The sequence below is a fragment of the Heptranchias perlo genome, chromosome 45 (genome assembly GCF_035084215.1).
Source record: "Heptranchias perlo isolate sHepPer1 chromosome 45, sHepPer1.hap1, whole genome shotgun sequence".
Classification (NCBI taxonomy): domain Eukaryota; kingdom Metazoa; phylum Chordata; class Chondrichthyes; order Hexanchiformes; family Hexanchidae; genus Heptranchias; species Heptranchias perlo.
The window spans coordinates 2,211,744-2,227,277 of record NC_090369.1 but is presented as its reverse complement, the minus strand read 5'-3'; the positions used below and the strand labels follow the sequence as shown (position 1 = coordinate 2,227,277).

Below are 15,534 nucleotides of genomic sequence, written 5' to 3'. Positions count from 1 at the left end.
CACGTTGGAATTCGAACTCTCGACGTCTGGATCGCTGGTCCAACATAACCACGGCGCGACCCGTACCAAGCCGGCCATACTGCCGTGACGTACGGAGGATGCTAAAGGATGGGGGTTGCCTGCTGGGAGTGTTCAGGACATCACAGAGATGGGCTGAATGGCCGTTCCTCATCACAGATGTATATTTGTAAACAGGGGCCAGTCACAGCTAACGGCCCTGAGGCAACTGAGCAAGTTTGTTAGCCTGGCAACTTATTTTCAACCTTGGTCACGATAGTTAACTGCCCTTTCCCCATAGCCCTGCAAATTTTTCCTGCTCAATTATTTATCCAATTCCCTTTTGAAAATTACTATTGAATCTGCTTCCAGCACCCTTTAAGGCAGCACGTTCCAGATCATAACTCGCCGTGTAAATAAAATTCTCATCTCCCCTCTGGTTCTTTTGCCAATTATCTTCAATCTATGTCCTCTGGTTACCAACCCTCCTGCCAATGAAACAGTTTCTCCTTATTTACTCTATCAAAACCCCTCATAGCTTTGAACGCCTCTATTAAATCTGCTCTTAACCTTCTCTGCTCTAAGGAGACCAACCCCAGCTTCTCCACTCTCTCCACATCACTGAAGTCCCTCATCTCTGGTACCATTCTGGTAAATCTCCTCGGTGCACCCTAAGGCCTTGACATCCTTCCTAAAGCGTGGTGCCCAGAATCAGGTACGAAAAATTCAAGTTACCTTGTTCATCTGCGCTCTCCTCTTTGAAGACACGGACATCTTCTCGTAGAAATCGATCAGCAGCAAGACAGGAGTAATCCACCTTAAGGGGGGGGGGGGGGGGAGGGGGGGGAAGTGAAGAAAAAAAACAATTCTACGTTAGGGCTCTGATCTAGAATATAAATGTCAGACATGTTAACGTGGCATGCTGGACTCGTGGTACGGGACCTGCAGCCACTTTCTCTGCGGCGCTGGGAACGTTTCACCTCAATCTCTGCATCAGGCATAAAACGCACCTTCGGTCACCCATCGCGCGCAGGAAGCTGAGCGAATTTCTGGGGATGGGGGTGGGGTGATGAGCTGAGGACACAGCTGACTGTGCACACCAACTCCTTTAAGCACGAAGACAGTTCTGAGCATTTATGAAAGGATTTTACTTGTTCCTTTCCAAAATTGTTTTGACGACCAATCACACTTGGAGCACTGTGCAGAGCTCTGGTCTCCATATACCTCGGTTAGTCCACACTTGGAGCACTGTGCACAGTTCTGGTCTCCATATACCTTGGTTAGACCACACTCGGAGCACTGGGCACAGTTCTGGTCTCCATATACCTTGGTTAGACCTAACTCGGAGCACTGGGCACAGTTCTGGTCTCCATATACCTTGGTTAGACCACACTCGGAGCACTGGGCACAGTTCTGGTCTCCATATACCTTGGTTAGACCACACTCGGAGCACTGTGCTCAGTTCTGGTCTCCATATTATAAAAAGGATATAGAGGCACTGGAGAAGGTGCAAAAAAGATTTACAAGGATGATGCCAGAACTGAGAGGTTCTAACTATCAGGAAAGACTGAACAGGCTGGGGGTCTTTTCTCTAGAAAAGAGAAGGCTGAGGGGTGACCTGATAGTGGTCTTTAAAATTATGACGGGATTTGATAGGGTCGACTAGTGGGGGGAGACCAGAACTAGAGGGCCATAAATATAAGACAGTCACCAATAAATCCAATAGGGAATTCAGGGGAAACTTCTTTACCCAGAGAGTGGTGAGAATGTGGAACTCACTCCCACAGGGAGTGGTTGAGGTGAATAACGTAGATACATTTAAGGGGAAGCTGGATAAACACATGAGGAAGAAAGGAATAGAAGAAGGATAGGGTGAGATGAAGTTGGGGTGGGAGGAGGCTCGTGTGGAGGATAAAGAGCGGTTGATCAGTTGGGCCGATTACCGTGATGTACATTCTATGTAATTGAGCTTTTCAGATAACAAACTTTAGGTTTTATTTTTTTTGACCACGAGCTTGGGCATTTGCTCTTGACCGATTTCGCTCAATATTTTGATCCAAAAGCTTGTGCAGGGGGGGGGGGGGGGCGGGGGGAGGAACCCCCAAAAATCAGAAGATGTGAACAGGAGTCGCTGATCCTAGGGTGAGGTATCGGGGGAGGGGGGGGGGGGCGTCACCCATGCAAACCGTACCCCAGCAAGGGTGAACTGTACCTCAGCGGGAAGTCAGCACGGACAGAAAAAATCAAAGGGGTGAGAAAATTGGCTTGTTGGGGTGGGGGGGGGGGGGGGGGGGGGGGGAGAAACAAGTTATACTGCTGCCTGAGCACTTACTTGGGTGTGTGCACTTCCTTCTGCTCCTTGGCAGCCTGAAGGCAAGGCTGTGCCACTTCCAGCAGCTTAATCAAGACGTCCAGTATGCCACTCGTCTCCACAATCCTGGCACAAGTCAACTTGAGTTCCTGCAAACAGGACCAAGGCGCGCACGTAGTTAGATGCAGAGTCACGGCACAAGCTGGCAAACCAGGTTCAGGAGCAGCAAAACCGTCCAAGCAGCCCAGTTTTGGCAAATTTTGTCCCAGTAGGATCCATCACCCCTTTCACAAGGCAATTACTATTGAGGAAGGCCATTTGGCCCATCCATTTATAAAGACCCTACAAGTCCCCCCTCATTTCAGAATCTAATTGTTTCTTAAAATTATTTCAGCGTTTTTCTCCCCCTCCCCACCACTATCTGGGCGTTCATTCCTTTCCAGACATCGGTCCTACGTTTACCTTTTACTAGTCTGAACCCGAGTTGCCCCTGGTCCTACTCTCACAATTTAGAAAATAATATTCCGGATTAACCCTTCTCCATTAAGATTTACGGTAAGATCACCTCTCAGATACCAACATACCAATTAAGAGCAGGAGTAGGCCATTCGGCCCCTCGAGCCTGCTCTGCCATTTGATAAGGTCATGGCTGATCTGATTGTGACCTCAACCCTACTTTCCCGTCTACCTACTATAACCTTTGACTCCCTTGTTAATCAGGAATCGATCCAACTCAGCCTTAAAAATATTCAATGACCCTGCCTCCACCTCTCTCTGGGGAAGGGAGTTCCACAGACTCACGACCCTCCGAAAAAATTTCTCCTCATCTCCGTCTTAAATGGGAGACCCCTTATTTTTAAGCTGTGGCCCCGAGTTCTAGTCTCTCCCACAAGGGGAAACATTCTCTCAGCATCTACCCCTTCAAGTCCCCTCAGGGTCTTATAATGAGGCATTTCAGCCTCATTGCCGAGCTGAAATGCTCAAGTTTTAGTCATGACTCATAACTCAGACCCAAATTCGGTACACGCTCCCCCCTAGCCAAATTGGCTCGCCGGCTCTGACGCAAAACACGTACCTCGAACAGGAGCGTGAGGAGCAGGATCCTGGTCGCGAGGTTGGAGGCCTGAGGGAGAGTGGCCATCTGGCTCGTCCATTCCGCCACCGTCTTCGTGTCGCTCGTGGTCAAAGGGAGCGCCGCTTTGATGAGAACGTTGGCAGCTTCCCACACCTGTTTAAAAAGAGCAAACGTTGACCCGCACTGCGAACAAAAAAAAAAACGCATCCACACGGCGGCACCGCGGGAACTCTGTTGGAAACGCTGCAGCGGCTGGTCTTTGTGCTGATCGTCACGAGCCACATCACACCGAGTGCAAGTAGAGCGGGACTTCAGCCATCAGACAGAACTTTCCCGGGACAAAGCCTTTGCGCCTGAAGGACCCGCGACTCTTATGATTTGCACCAAGTTTGTTTTCACTCCCCGTGCTGTGCCATACGAACAAGACCAGAGCATGGGGATTATCCAGCAACTTCCAATATTCCATTCCAGGGGGTGGATGGGTGGGGGGGTAAAGACGACCCTCCCATTAGGGCAGACGATGGAGGTTCCACCATGTTCTCTTACATGGAGCACATTTCAACCTCTGTGTATAAATAAATGGTCTGTCACTTGGGTGGGGAGAGCCTTTCCCTCAAGTTTTTCCCCGTGAAGCGCCTCGGGGCGTTTTACTACGTTAAAGGCGCTATGCAAATGCAAGTTGTAGTTGTCTTGCTCAACTCAGTCACCATCTTATATGTTCTTTTTTGAAAAAACAATCTTGCATTCAACTGATTGTGGGCAATGCCAAGGGTAATTTACCAATACCAGTTTTTAAAAAATGGACAGCGGCTGACACTTATCTTTCAGAAGTTAGGCCAAATGAACAAAGTGCAAAACACTGGCGGAAGCATTCCCCACTAACGGAAACCCTGAACTCTCTCACCTGCTCCACAACCTGTTTCAGTATCAGGTCTCTGTAGTCAGCCCCGTTGCGTTTAACAGCGGTCATGATCAAGTCGCAAACCCGGTACACCGTGTCCGGTAACTCGTCCAACAGGTGGAAGCAGCCGGGCAGCATCTTCTCCGTGAACGTGTTTAGCTCGTCGGGCTCCAGCGGCTCCACGTCCTGGTACCTCTCCAGGCTCTTCACTTCCTCCTCCTCCTGCTTCTCGCGCGCTTTCCGCTCTTCCTCCTCCTTTCGACGGGCTGCTTCCTGATAAAACGCACGGCAGCACAGTCAGCACAGCACAGAGAACACAGGACGGGAGTACAAACCCTAGACGCCATATAGGTCCCCGGTGCAGTATTTCCACAGGGGAAGCCAAGTTCAATGCGAGTCACATCCAGTTAAATCCACGTATAAATGTCACACCACACCAGGACACGTGGGTTATTTATACATTACAATCTGGAATGCGCTGCCTGAACGGGGCGGTGGAGGCAGATTCAATAGTAACCTTCAAAAGGGAACTGGATAAATACTTGAAAAGAAGAAATTCGCTGGGCTATGGGGAAAGAGCTGGGCGGCGGGGCAAGGAGAGAGTGGGACTAATTGGATAGCTCTTTCAAAGAGCCAGCACGGACACAATGGGCCGAATGGCCTCCTTCTGTGCTGTATGATTCTACGATTTCAAATTTTTTTTTAAAACCAAAAACAAAATTTATAACTATATAAAAAGTGGGAGGGTAAGAGAGGGATTGTTTGTTGCTCAACGAGAACGAGTGCTGAAGTCAATCAGAGCAGCTGATGTAGCTCCTGCCCAACCGTGCACAGAGAGAACACCAGAACAGGAAAGGAGAGTGGTGAAATACTCACACACTCACTGCATCTTGCTGGAGAAATAAGCAATTTGTAACATTTGACCATCCTCCACTCCGCATTTTGCTGGAGAAATCACTCTGCTTTTATCGGGAGACGTTGCTGCAGTTTCAGTAATGAGTTTGCTGTATTTCGTTAAAAACTGTTTAAATAGATCCTGTAGACTGTTTGCTGTAGTGCGGTTTAAACAGGCTTTGTTTGCTGAGCACATAGACTTTGTTTGAGTCCTGCTGTAAATCGCGCCCCGCCTCTAACTCACTGGCTGACACAGTGGATTCAACATACACACTCTTCAGGGAGAGAGACGCAATGCACAGGGTGGAGAAGCAAACTCGGCACTTCAAAGCCCTTACCTCTGGTGATTCTGTGCTCTGGTCCATTGGAATATCCTGCCCCAGTGACATGGCTATTGCTCTCATCATCTGATCCTCTTCAGACATACTGAGCTCCTGAAAACATTTAATAATACTTTATCAGCCATGAAGGAACACTGACACATCCTAAATCACAGCTTGTGGGCTGCTCAGGATTCTCCTTTAAGCTGTAAACCTACAGTAATGAGTTGGAGATGCTGGGCATGGAGCCAGCAGCAGAGAATGGCAAGAAATCCTGGCGTTTTAACAAAAATGGCAACAGTGAATTTGCAATTTAGAATGTGTTATGCATGTGGAATGCTAAAAGGCACGACAACCCATTTGGGTGCAAGTAACTCCCGGGTATTATAGATATAAACCCCCTGAACCCCTCGATTAGATTCCAGTCTGTAACTCACTCCCGGGTATCCGTTATTCTATATATAAACCCCCCCGAACCCCTCGATTAGATTCCAGCCTGTAACTCACTCCCGCGTATCCGTTATTCTATATATAAACCCCCCGAACCCCTCGATTAGATTCCAGCCTGTAACTCACTCCCGGGTATCTGTTATTCTATATATAAACCCCCCGAACCCCTCAATTAGATTCCAGCCTGTAACTCACTCCCGGGTATCCGTTATTCTATATATAAACCCCCCGAACCCCTCGATTAGATTCCAGCCTGTAACTCACTCCAGGGTATCCTTATTCAGTATGTAAACCTCTGAACTCCTCTATTAGATTCCAGCCTGTAAATCACTCCTGTTATCTATTATTAGAATCATAGAAGTTTACAACATGGAAACAGGCCCTTCGGCCCAACATGTTCATGTTGCCCAGTTTATACCACTAAGATATTCTATATATAAAACCCCCCAAACCCCTCTATTAGATGCCAGCCTGTAATTCACTCCTGGGTATCTATCAGTTGAAACAGTAGTTTACGGATAACCTTCCTTCCTGACTCACATCCAAGAATGTATGGCGAGTAGCTGTGGGATATTAAAGGCACAAGTGGCGTGGTGGCCTAAGCCAACAACAACGGAGTTATGGTCAGCACCTTGCAGTGGGCTATTAAACTGCACCCCAAGGCTCTTCATTGTGTATTCTGTTCCTCAGCGCATTGGCCAAGTGATAAAAATCCAAAAGCAACAATTGCTTGCAAATGCCAATACTGCAGCTTGCACTGGGAGACTTGCTTGGCCCCACCCCAAGATTCTGAAATACCTGGTCCCTTCCTCACTAGCAAAGCTTCTCCACAATGTCACGTGGAATTTACCCAGTTTACAGTGTAGAGACACAGCGATAGGGTACAAAACAAAGCCGTAGTTAATTTTAAACCCAATGCATACCGTGCAGATCTTTCAGCCTGTTTATGGGGGGTGGGGGTAGTGGAATTCCACAGGTGCCCGTCCCAGCTAGAAGGACACACCTTCCTTGTAAATGAGAGTAGTTAATTGTGACAGGGAGTAAGGTGTAAAGTAGCTGGACTGGCCTCGTTAGTTCCTCCCCTGCTCAAGTACGGGTTATACTGTCCCGAATATGGACTATCAAGGTCAAAAGTCAGCTCTGGCTGGGAGTGCAACGCGTGTTTCAGGGCAGTCCGAAGGGAAAGAGGCCATCTTAAAAACCTGGTGTTGTAAGATTCTTTACATCTTAAAAAAAAAGTTTTAAAAAAAAAAATCACATCCCTTCTCGAGGTCCGGCAACGCTCTCTTTGAGCACGAGGCCGACAGACTTACGAAACCATCAATAGCCCATGCTTGTGGGAGAAGTGGCTTGTCCCAATTCCATGTATCCTCCCTCCAGCAACCCCCCCACCCAACACAAAACACCCCAAATCCTAGGAATTACTGGACGAGAAAAGATCGAGGGCCATCTAGTTCGCCGTCTGCCACCCTGGTAGTCGTGCGATACACTAGTGGAGCTGACGACTAGTCGTGGCAATCAATCTCTATTGATTAGTCTATGGTAGACCCAGACATGAGACGAGGAAATCCCCTCCTGGGGGGGGGGGGGGGGGAAAAAGAGGCGTGAAGAGTCAGAAGGGAACATCCCACTCCACCAGATTGTGTGTTCATTACTGCCCTCAAATGTCACCACAAAAAACCAAGACAGTTTGTTTCAGATGTCGCAATGTGACTATTTACCAGCAGCACACGGGACAAACCTCCGCCCCACCTTAGGTCCCCTGACAGTGCTTTTAATTCCCTTCAATGTCATAATGAGGGTTCGGATAACAAGGAGCTGGGAAGATAGTTGGGCAGGTGACTGAAGGGGCAGTTGTGGACAGATTTAGAAAGGGAAATCCAGAACGCAGGTGGGGGTGGGCTGCTGGCAGACAGCTCAGCCAACTATGGTGTAACTGTGCTCTCCCGGCATTCTCCCCCCCACCCCCACCCCCCCGCTTCTGTGGAGCGTGAAGATCGGAGGGTGCAAATTACAACCAAGGACAGAGAGAGGCTGCAGAGCAAGGCCGTGACAAGGATCCGGGCTGGAGGGGATCAGGGAGCCTGCGGAACAACCAGATATCGGGGTAAGTTCAGGTGTCATCGCAGATAATGGGGAAAGATCAAAGAGCTGAAATATGCCAATGAAAATCCAGACAGCCTGACAGTCCTTGGCCTGAACTATTGTTTAGAAAGAACGCGTGACGTGGCCGTAAAAGATCCCTGGCACCGCCAACCCCACCAATTAATTGTATAAAAAGGTTATACGTGCCCTCACGCGTACAGCTCCTCCCAAGAGCGGAGGAGGGTGCGTTAACAGGTACTCCGTTGCCTGCTCCATGCTGCTCGTGTTCAGCAAGGCCTCCATGGCATGCTCACGCGTGAAACCCATGTCCATCAGCTGAAAAACAAAAAGGCAAAATCGAGTCTGGTGTTTCCCAACACGTACAGGAATATGCCACGCGGTGCTCGAGAGTCGATGCACGTCAGGTACTCTAAACTAATACGGCCGCACTCCATGGGGTGCAACGCATCGGCAAAGCTCGGTCATTGGGGGCAGGGTCACACCCAATTCCCCACAGGGTAGGGGCTGTACTCCTATGGCCCACCTCCCCTTCTCCCGAGGCCCTCTGTAGTCGCTGCTGCATCTGCCAGTGGGCTTCTATCCACAGACTGCCTTCGGAGGTGGTGTGCTGGCCTGACGGGATTTGGTTCTGCTCTCACTCCCGGGGGGAGCCCTAAAACTACAGGACCGGAGGGAGCCACCTGTGGACGAGAGTACCGTGGGGGTAGAACTGCGCCCCACCAACCTGTGCGCCCCGCCACTTTGGACCACCAGAGAGAATCTCCGGCAAGGAACTGCGGCTTTCAATTAGAGAAAGTGACGCTGACAAGCGGCGCATCAGGATGGAGGAGCCCAGCAGAACCAAAGTGCGCCCCCCCCCCACCCCAACCAAGGACGGGAGGGGAAAGACAGGAAGGCAGAGGACCAGTGTGGGGCACTGAGGTCTCCATGTCCAAAAAAAAAAATCTATTTCCAGATGCTTTTCTTGATCTATATTAATGATTTGAACTTGGGTGTGCAGGGCACAATTTCCAAATTTGCAGATGACAAAACTTGGAAGGGTAGTGAACAGTGAGGAGGATAGTGATAGACTTCAAGAGGATAGAGACAGGCTGGTGGAATGGGCAGACACGTGGCAGATGAAATTTAATGCAGAAAAATGCGAAATGATACATTTTGGTAGGAAGAACGAGGAGAGGCAATATAACTAGAGGGCACAATTCTAAAAGGGTATATTAGTACAAATCGTTGAAGGTGACAGGGCAGGTTGAAGCAGTTAAAAAAGCATAAGGGGTCATGGGCTTCATAAATAGAGGCACAGAGAACAAAAGCAAAGAAATGATGAAGAACATTTTGTAAAACACTGGTTCGACCACAACTGGAGTATTGTGTCCAGTTCTGGGCACCGCACTTTAGGAAAGATGTGAAGGCCTTAAAAAGGGTGCAGAAGAGATTTACTAGAATGGTTCCAGGGATGAGGGACTTTAGTTATGTGGATAGACTGGAGAAGCTGGGGTTGTTCTCCTTAGGAGAACAGAGAAGATTGAGGGGAGATTTGATAGAGGTATTCAAAATCACGAAGGGTGTAGACAGTGTAGATAGAGAGAAACTGTTCCCATTGGCGGAAAGGTCAAGGACCAGTGGACATAGATTTAAGGTGACTGGCAAAAGAACCAAAGGTAAGATGAGGAAAATCTTTTTTTACGCAGCGAGTGGTTAGGATCTGGAATGCACTCCGCGAGGAGGTGGTGGAGGCAGATTTAGTCGTGGCTTTCAAAAGGGAACTGGATAAGTACTTGAAAGGAAAAAAAAATTGCAGGGCCAGGGGCGATAGGGCGGGGGAGTGGGACTAGCTGGACTGCTCTTGCTCAGAGCTGGCATGGACTTGATGGGCTGAATAGCCTCCTTCAGTGCTGTAACCTTCCTATGATTCTAATATCCCCATTTCTACTAAGTAGAGAAATTAGCTGACACAATTCATCTCCACAGAAGTCTGTCAGAGCCACCCTCAAGCTGTGCTAGCCCACACCCTCAAGAGGTCACGCTACCTCAGGTAGCACACACCCCTGTTCTCCTGGCCATAGGATGACAGCTGCATGGCGAGTGCGTGGGAAGAGGGAAGAAAGGGTAAGAAGGACGTCTAACAAAGTAACAGAAATAACATTTACATCACAGCAATACTTCAGAAGCACAATACCAATAACTTTGCAAGGAATCGATTTTGATTATCAGGTTTTTATAAGAACATATTCATTGGCTTGCTGCAGAGTTCGAAGATAATTTTGGCCCATCACTGAGCTCACAGTCGCTCCCCCTTTTCCCTACTCCAGTTTAGAGTCATTTAGGAACAGGAGGCGGCCATTCAGCCTCTCAAGCCTGTTCCGCCATTCAATTAGATCATGGCTGATCTGTCTCTGAACTCCATCAATCCGCCTTGGTTCTGTCACCCTTAATACCCTTGCCCGACAACATTTCAATTTCCTCTGTATTTCTGAAGCTGCTAAGCTCCCGAAACCGGATTAACATGGCAGTCCAAATTCCAGCCGATTGTTGGTACATTTTAATTTGCTCTCGGGCAGCGGGTGGCACTGGTGGGGCAGCATTTAGTGTCCGTACCCAGTTGACCCACAAAAGCCTTCTAACGCGGTACTGGTGGGCTGCCTCACTTGGAGGCGACCGTCTGACACCCGACTGGCTAGTCCGCCGCAGAGTGGCATTAAGAGTCAACCAGCTCGTGAGGCCAGGATCACACGCAAGGCCAGACCAACTAACAAGATCACTTCCTTGAAGGACTTTAGGGAACCAGGTGGGGCTTTTCCAGTCAATCCGGCTGCTTTCATAGCTTTTTTTTTCCCCTGGTGCCAACCCTACAAATTACCGAATTTAGTGAACTCAATTTCACAACTTGCCATGGGCGGGATTCACAGTCTGTGGGCTGCTGGTCTAGGACCATAACCGCAACAATATAAAAAAAGGTAGAGACAAGCACACGCCACTGGAAACTGCTTCTCCGTCGCCCCATTTGAAATCAGCCAGCTCAGCACAGGCCGTGAAAATGGCATCTTGGGACTTGCTGAATGGCTCATCGTTGTGATTTTTAAATCCTGACAGCAAGCAAGACTCAACGGTTCCAGAATTAGCAGCACATCCAGGGCCCCTCCCTTCCAGGCTTGATTGGCACCCCATCCACCACCCTAAACATTCACTCCCTTCACCACCGGTGCACAGTGGCTGCAGTGTGTACCATCCACAGGATGCACTGCAGAAACTCGCCAAGGCTTCTTCGACAGCACCTCCCAAACCCGCGACCTCTACCAACCAGAAGGACATGAGCAGCAGGCACATGGGAACACCACCACCTGCACGTTCCCCTCCAAGTCACACACCATCCCGACTTGGAAATATATCGCCGTTCCTTCATCGTCGCTGGGTCAAAATGCTGGAACTCCCTTCCTAACAGCACTGTGGGAGAACCTTCACCACACGGACTGCAGCGGTTCAAGGCGGCGGCTCACCACCACCTTCTCAAGGGCAATTAGGGATGGGCAATAAATGCTGGCCTTGCCAGCGACGCCCACATCCCATGAACGAATTAAAAAAAGGTCCTCACCTGCTGAAGCTGTTGCTGATTCACTTGGGGCTCACGCCTTGGGGCGGTTCCCTCTTCCTGGGGGCCTTCCTCCTCTGTCCTGCTGCCCTCTTTCTCCTTGGACAGTCGCTCCCGGATCACTGGCTCGCCCCTCAGGATGTGGCACAGGATCGCCAGCATTGACTCGGCCATGCGCCCGCCGTATACCTTCAGGGGTTTGCGATTCCACAGGTTCTTGATGCAGTTAAAGGCTGCCTGTCAAACATTTTACACAAAAGCATTAAAGAGAACAAGAAAACAGGAGAAAGAGAAAAACAAGCATGAGAGAGAAACGAAGAGTGAAGAAAGAGAAAAAAAGAGAACACAAGGTGTTATGCATCATTTACGTGGATCAATAACTAATTATCTGAGGGAGGTTGAGAAAGTGGTTAAAAAAGCATACGGGATCCTGGACTGTATAAATAGAGGCATAGAGTACAAAAGCAAGGAAGTTATGATGAACCTTTATAAATCACTGGCTCGGCCACAACTGGAGTATTGTGTCCAGTTCTGGGCACCACACTTTAGGAAAGATGTGAAGGCCTTAGAGAGGGTGCAGAAGAGATTTACTAGAATGATTCCAGGGATGAGGGACTTTAGTTACGTGGATAGACTGGAGAAGCTGGGGTTGTTCTCCTTGGATCAGAGAAAGTTGCGAGGAGATTTGATCGAGGTATTCAAAATCACGAAGGGTGTAGACAGAGTAGATAGAGAGAAACTGTTCCCATTGGCGGAAGGGTCAAGAACCAGAGGACATAGATTTAAGGTGACTGGCAAAATGAGGAAAAACTTTTTTTAAAAACATAGCGAGTGGTTAGGATCTGGAATGCACTGCCAGAGGGGGTGGTGGAGGCAGATTCAATCACGGCCTTCAAAAGGGAACTGGATAAGTACTTGAAAGGAAAAAATTTGCAGGGCTATGGGGATAGGGCGGGGGAGTGGGATTAACTGGATTGCTCTTGCAGAGAGCCGGCATGGGCTCAATGGCCTCCTTCCGTGCTGTAACCTATGATGTTAGTGATGAGCAAGTCTCTTTGCAATAAAGAAACTCATGGACTGAAGGCTGCACTGGGTTCATACACCAGACTAGACGGCTCGGGTGAACGTCTGCTTCTCTGCTTGGCCCCCACACTTGGACGGGTGGGAAAAGCAGCCCTGCTGGGCATGGCGATTTCAATATGCCCAACTTTTTTTTGTTGTTTGGAGTTAGGAGAGCAAACCCTGGGGAAAATTAGGACCAGTAGTTTGAGGTAGAACGAAGACTCTTTCCTGCTGTACGCAGAACCGAAGCGATGCATCAGCCCCGGGGGTGAAGCGACAGCAAGGCAGCCGAGATAAGGGAACAAACTGCTCTGGGAGATATGGCAAGCCTGAAAACAGCCTCCTATCCTCAGCAAACGAATGAGGAAGAGTTTTCACATTGGTGGGTGGTCTGCTGGTATAGTCACTGATGTCTGCAGTCCGTTCAGCAGCGTGCATATGTTTTTTTTTTAAAAACTCTATGCAACCAGAGGGGAGATTAGAATTTTGTTTGCGCAGCGAGTTATGATCTGGAATGCGCTGTCTGAAAGGGCGGTGGAAGCAGATTCAATAGTAACTTTCAAAAGGGAATTGGATAAATACTTGAAGGGGAAAAAGTTGCAGGGCTACGGGGAAAGAACAGGGGAGTGGGACTAATTGGATAGCTCTTTCAGAGAGCCGGCACAGGCACGACGGGCCGTAAGGCCTCCTTCTATAAAATAATGAGGGGCATAGATAAGGTAGATAGTCAAAATCTTTTCCCAAAGGTAGGGGAGTCTATAATGAGGGGGCATAGATTTAAGGTGAGAGGGGAGAGATACAAAAGGGTCCAGAGGGGCAATTTTTTCACTCAAAGGGTGGTGAGTGTCTGGAACGAGCTGCCAGAGGCAGTAGTAGAGGCGGGTACAATTTTGTCTTTTAAAAAGCATTTGGACAGTTACATGGGTAAGATGGGTATCGAGGGATATGGGCCAAGTGCAGGCAATTGGGACTAGCTTAGTGGTATAAACTGGGCGACATGGACATGTTGGGCCGAAGGGCCTGTTTCCATGTTGTAACTTCTATGATTCTACACCGAATCTGAGACAGGAACTCACCTTCTGGGTAACCACCAGGAACCGAAGTGCACTGAACTGCGGGAAGTTCTGCCCTCCGGGTGGCTTGGCTGGCAGAGAGTGGGGAGACTCCAGGACGGTCGTCGGATTCACCATCTTCTCCACGAGCATCAGCCAGGCGTCGAGGAACTCTCCAGTGCCGTCCGGCAGATCCGCATGCTCCAATCCCTCGGTGATTGGCACTTTACCCCCCATCGACAGGGCCCAATTAAAGGTCCTGACAGGAAGAGAGTTCACAGTTTGAAAAAAAAACACACAGCTGTGCACCTTGGGGCCCGATCGAGGCAAGTGCAGAGTTCTACACCAGTAAATCACATCCGTTAATCTTCAAAACTTCATTTTTTAAAGTTATTACTTGTTTTTTTGGGGGGTTAAAACACCCATTAAATCCACAAACTGAGGAGGTTTGCATCAGAGTACCGTACTTTACTGCTACGGTTAGACTTAGGGCATCTCACTTGAGTACTCCCTGAGCCCCTCACTTTAGTACTCAGGAAACAATTCTACGCCAGGTAACCAAAACAGTGTTGCAAGCCACCCAAAACTCGATGTACGAGTTACATTTGTGGCGCTTGCTGAATTTGTCTGGTTTTCTGACAGGATTACTCACTCGAACAGGGCGTCGTGTCCTCCTGAGCACAGGAATTTCTGCAGCATCAAGTGGTAAGGGTACTTCCTCTCATCAAACAGCATGGGCGACGTGAATCCCACTGAACAAATGAAGAAAGTCAACCTGGGAAAAAGACGCACAAAGTGAATCGCGGGGCAGGGCGGGCTGGTTAGACACAAGCGGGTCAAAGTGAGACTTGTTTGGGACTGTCCCGGTCCAGTTCCAAGTGGACGTGGGTCTGTAACTGCCCCTAGTTTCAGACTAAAATGGGAAACTTTCTAAATGGTAAAAAGTTAAAAACAGTGGATGTCCAAAGGGACTTAGTGGTTCAGGTACATAGATCATTGAAGTGTCATGAACAGGTGCAGAAAATAATCACTAAGGCTAATGGAATGCTGGCCTTTATATCTAGAGGACTAGAGTACAAGGGGGCAGAAGTAATGCTGCAGCTATACAAAACCCTGGTTAGACCGCACCTGGAGTACAGTGAGCAGTTCTGGGCACCGCACCTTCGGAGGGACATATTGGCCTTGGAGGGAGCGAAGCGTAGGTTTACTAGAATGATACCTGGACTTCAAGGGTTGTTAAGAGGAGAGATTACACAAATTGAGGTTGTATTCTCTGGAGTTTAGGAGGTTATGGGGTGATCTGATCGAAGTTTAAGATATTAAGGAGAACAGATAGGGTGGATAGAGAGAAACTATTTCCGCTGGCTGGGGATTCTAGGAGTAGGGGGCACAGTCTAAAAATTAGAGCCAGACCTTTCAGGAGTGAGATTAGAAAACACTTGTACACACAAAGGGTGGTAGAAGTTTGGAACTCTCTTCCGCAAACGGCAATTGATATTAGCTCAATTGCTAAATTTAAATCTGAGATAGATAGCTTTTTGGCAACCAAAGGTATTAAGGGATATGGGCCAAAAGCAGGTATATGGAGTTAGATCACAGCTCAGCCATGACCTTCCCTGATGGTCTAGTGGTTAGGATTGGGCGCTCTCACCGCAGCGGCCTGGGTTCAATTCCCGGTGAAGGTATTTGCTCTTACTAAAGACAACTGCCAATTTTCTAGAAGTAAAGGGAATTAGGGGTTACAGGGAGCGGGCAGGAAATTGGACATGAAGCTGAGTTC

At 48.7% G+C, this 15,534-nt stretch overlaps 1 protein-coding gene across 1 annotated transcript in view; it reads right to left on the bottom strand.

Moving 5' to 3' along the window:
* The window catches only part of huwe1 (HECT, UBA and WWE domain containing E3 ubiquitin protein ligase 1), a 194,705-nt gene that overhangs the window by 78,824 nt on the left and 100,347 nt on the right, over positions 1–15,534 (bottom strand). Inside the window, exons 30-38 of the mRNA XM_067976234.1 lie at positions 14,407–14,529; positions 13,779–14,013; positions 11,644–11,877; positions 8,241–8,369; positions 5,517–5,612; positions 4,288–4,557; positions 3,384–3,536; positions 2,330–2,457; positions 733–814 (exon numbers count right to left, since the gene is read on the bottom strand). Coding sequence (XP_067832335.1) covers positions 733–814; positions 2,330–2,457; positions 3,384–3,536; positions 4,288–4,557; positions 5,517–5,612; positions 8,241–8,369; positions 11,644–11,877; positions 13,779–14,013; positions 14,407–14,529 — 1,450 coding nt within the window. The remainder of the gene's footprint in view (positions 1–732; positions 815–2,329; positions 2,458–3,383; positions 3,537–4,287; positions 4,558–5,516; positions 5,613–8,240; positions 8,370–11,643; positions 11,878–13,778; positions 14,014–14,406; positions 14,530–15,534) is intronic.